The 2,179-nt window shown below is 42.6% G+C and overlaps 1 protein-coding gene across 1 annotated transcript in view; it reads right to left on the minus strand.

Annotated features, from left to right (window-relative positions):
• Nucleotides 1–465: 465 nt before the first annotated feature.
• Nucleotides 466–2,179, minus strand: part of LOC109865194 (neuronal vesicle trafficking-associated protein 1-like) — a 6,944-nt gene continuing 5,230 nt past the window's right edge. Inside the window, exon 5 of the mRNA XM_031800010.1 lies at nt 466–2,018. Coding sequence (XP_031655870.1) covers nt 1,767–2,018 — 252 coding nt within the window. The 3' untranslated portion in view covers nt 466–1,766. The remainder of the gene's footprint in view (nt 2,019–2,179) is intronic.

Consider the following 2,179-nt stretch of genomic DNA (forward strand, 5'->3'; position numbering starts at 1 on the left):
AAATGAGATGCAGACAGCCTCACAGCAGAGTCCCTGACAGAAATAAGAGAGAGAGAGAGAGAGAGAGAGAGAGAGAGAGAGAGAGAGAGAGAGAGAGAGAGAGAGAGAGAGAGAGAGAGAGAGAGAGAGAGAGAGAGAGAGAGAGAGAGAGAGAGAGAGAGAGAGAGAGAGAGAGAGAGAGAGAGAGAGAGAGAGAGAGAGAGAGAGAGAGAGAGAGAGAGAGAGAGAGAGAGAGAGAAGCAAGTGATGTTTAGCATTCTGTGCATACCAGTCATCTCTGAATAATGGACAGTGAAAATAAATATTCTTTATTTTTAGGACTGAAATAAATTGTACTTTTACTTGCTTTTGTTACTTAAAAAAGAACTTGACAGAAACAATTTGGAAATGTAATGTAAATAGATACTGAAACTGGACTGTAAAAATAGAGTGTTGCTATTGTCCATTGAAAGTACATACAAGCAGTAAAGCTGAACACTTTATTGATGGGTCTGACACAAACGTTTGGCACTCAGAACGGAACAAGGTTTATTAACACTGGGTGGTGAATGGTGACATAATGACAGTATCACATTCATATTTACAATCTGATCCATGGTGAAAATACTGCCAGTTGTTATGATGAATTAGGATTAATGCAAACTTGATGTGAATTGAATTTGCATTTTATTCACTATTTTAAAAAAATCCCCAAAGAAATCCTTCCAGCTTTTCACCCAAATCAAACAAATGTCAAATAAATTGCTTAAGAAAAAAAGTAAGCTCATAATAAATAAGTAATTAAATAAATACTAGAAAACACAAAGATACAGATACTCTAGGTAGTTATTGTTCTGTTAAAATATTAATTCTGAAACATGAATCCTACCTGCACAGCTGCTAGTCTACTACAATCGAAATCATCTGCATTGAAATAACATCAACCCATTTGACTATCTTCCACCCGAAAATATACAAGTTCCGCGTACCCAATTGTACCAAAATCCTCATACACAAATTGTTCAGAGTTGCTGGGAAATCTACTGAGAAAAAAAGGCATGGTAAATACGTTTTTTACAATCAGGTTTCTAAATTAATGTGAGCTGTGTGCTTCCTGAATAGAACAAGACGTTTTATTCCAGTAATGTGTTTGTAAACATCTACAAAAACCATGTTGAGTTCCATCTAAATGCAATAACACTGAACCTTGTAAGACCACATTACTAATGATACTCTCAAAACCTCAAAACATGTTAGTCTGATAAGGACAATCTAGTGAGAATTTCAGGGAATCTTGTTATATGTTCAGTTCTCCAACGCTTCTCACACGCACATCTCTCTCTCTCTCTCTCTCTCTCTCTCTCTCTCTCTCACCTCTCTCTCTCTCACCTCTCTCTCTCTCTCTCTCACCTCTCTCTCACCTCTCTCTCTCTCTCTCTCTCTCTCACCTCTCTCTCACCTCTCTCTCTCTCTCTCTCTCTCTCTCTCTCTCTCTCTCTCTCTCTCTCTCGCTCGCACAGGCGCGCACACACATAACACAAGGCGGTGGTCTTCACTGATAACGTCATAGGGAGATTAATTTTACTGCAAATGAGTCACAATCGCTGCCACCTAAACAGACATTTGGAGCGTTACCCACAATACCTCACAGTCAACTCCACCAAGTAAACAACACTTTTTCCACCCATCTTCATCTCCATCCCCTCTTCCTTTTGGAAATCCCATATTCCCTTCTACCTTGATCACCCACTTCCTAAACCCTTTCCCTCTGGAAATCCCTCCATCCCTCACTCCTTCGAACGACTCGCCTCCTCTTTGGCCCTCTCGGCTTGCTTCAGGGCGTTGATGACGGGGAACCATGGTGACGGGGGCAGCTCGGGGATGATGCCGCCGGCGGCGGTCCTCTTGGCCTGGTTGAGGTGACCCAGGGCGGTGTAGAGACTGCTGGAGCGGGGGGGCACGCCTGGGTCCTCCTGCTGCTGCTGCTGCTCTGTGTAGTACCAGGGCTCCAGGACTGCTGCTGGGGTGCAGTGCTTGTGCTGCATAGGGAAGAGGAGAGAGGACGGTTGTTGTCAATTTTATTATTTACTTCAGGATGTGAAAAACCTTCCATATTAAATCACTTCCTGAATTGAGTGAATAGAAAGTGTTCCCGAACCCTGTAAGAGACAGGAGCCGGGAGGCAGAAGGGTCAGTGAAG

Source organism: Oncorhynchus kisutch, linkage group LG20 (genome assembly GCF_002021735.2).
Source record: "Oncorhynchus kisutch isolate 150728-3 linkage group LG20, Okis_V2, whole genome shotgun sequence".
Taxonomy (NCBI): Eukaryota; Metazoa; Chordata; class Actinopteri; order Salmoniformes; family Salmonidae; genus Oncorhynchus; species Oncorhynchus kisutch.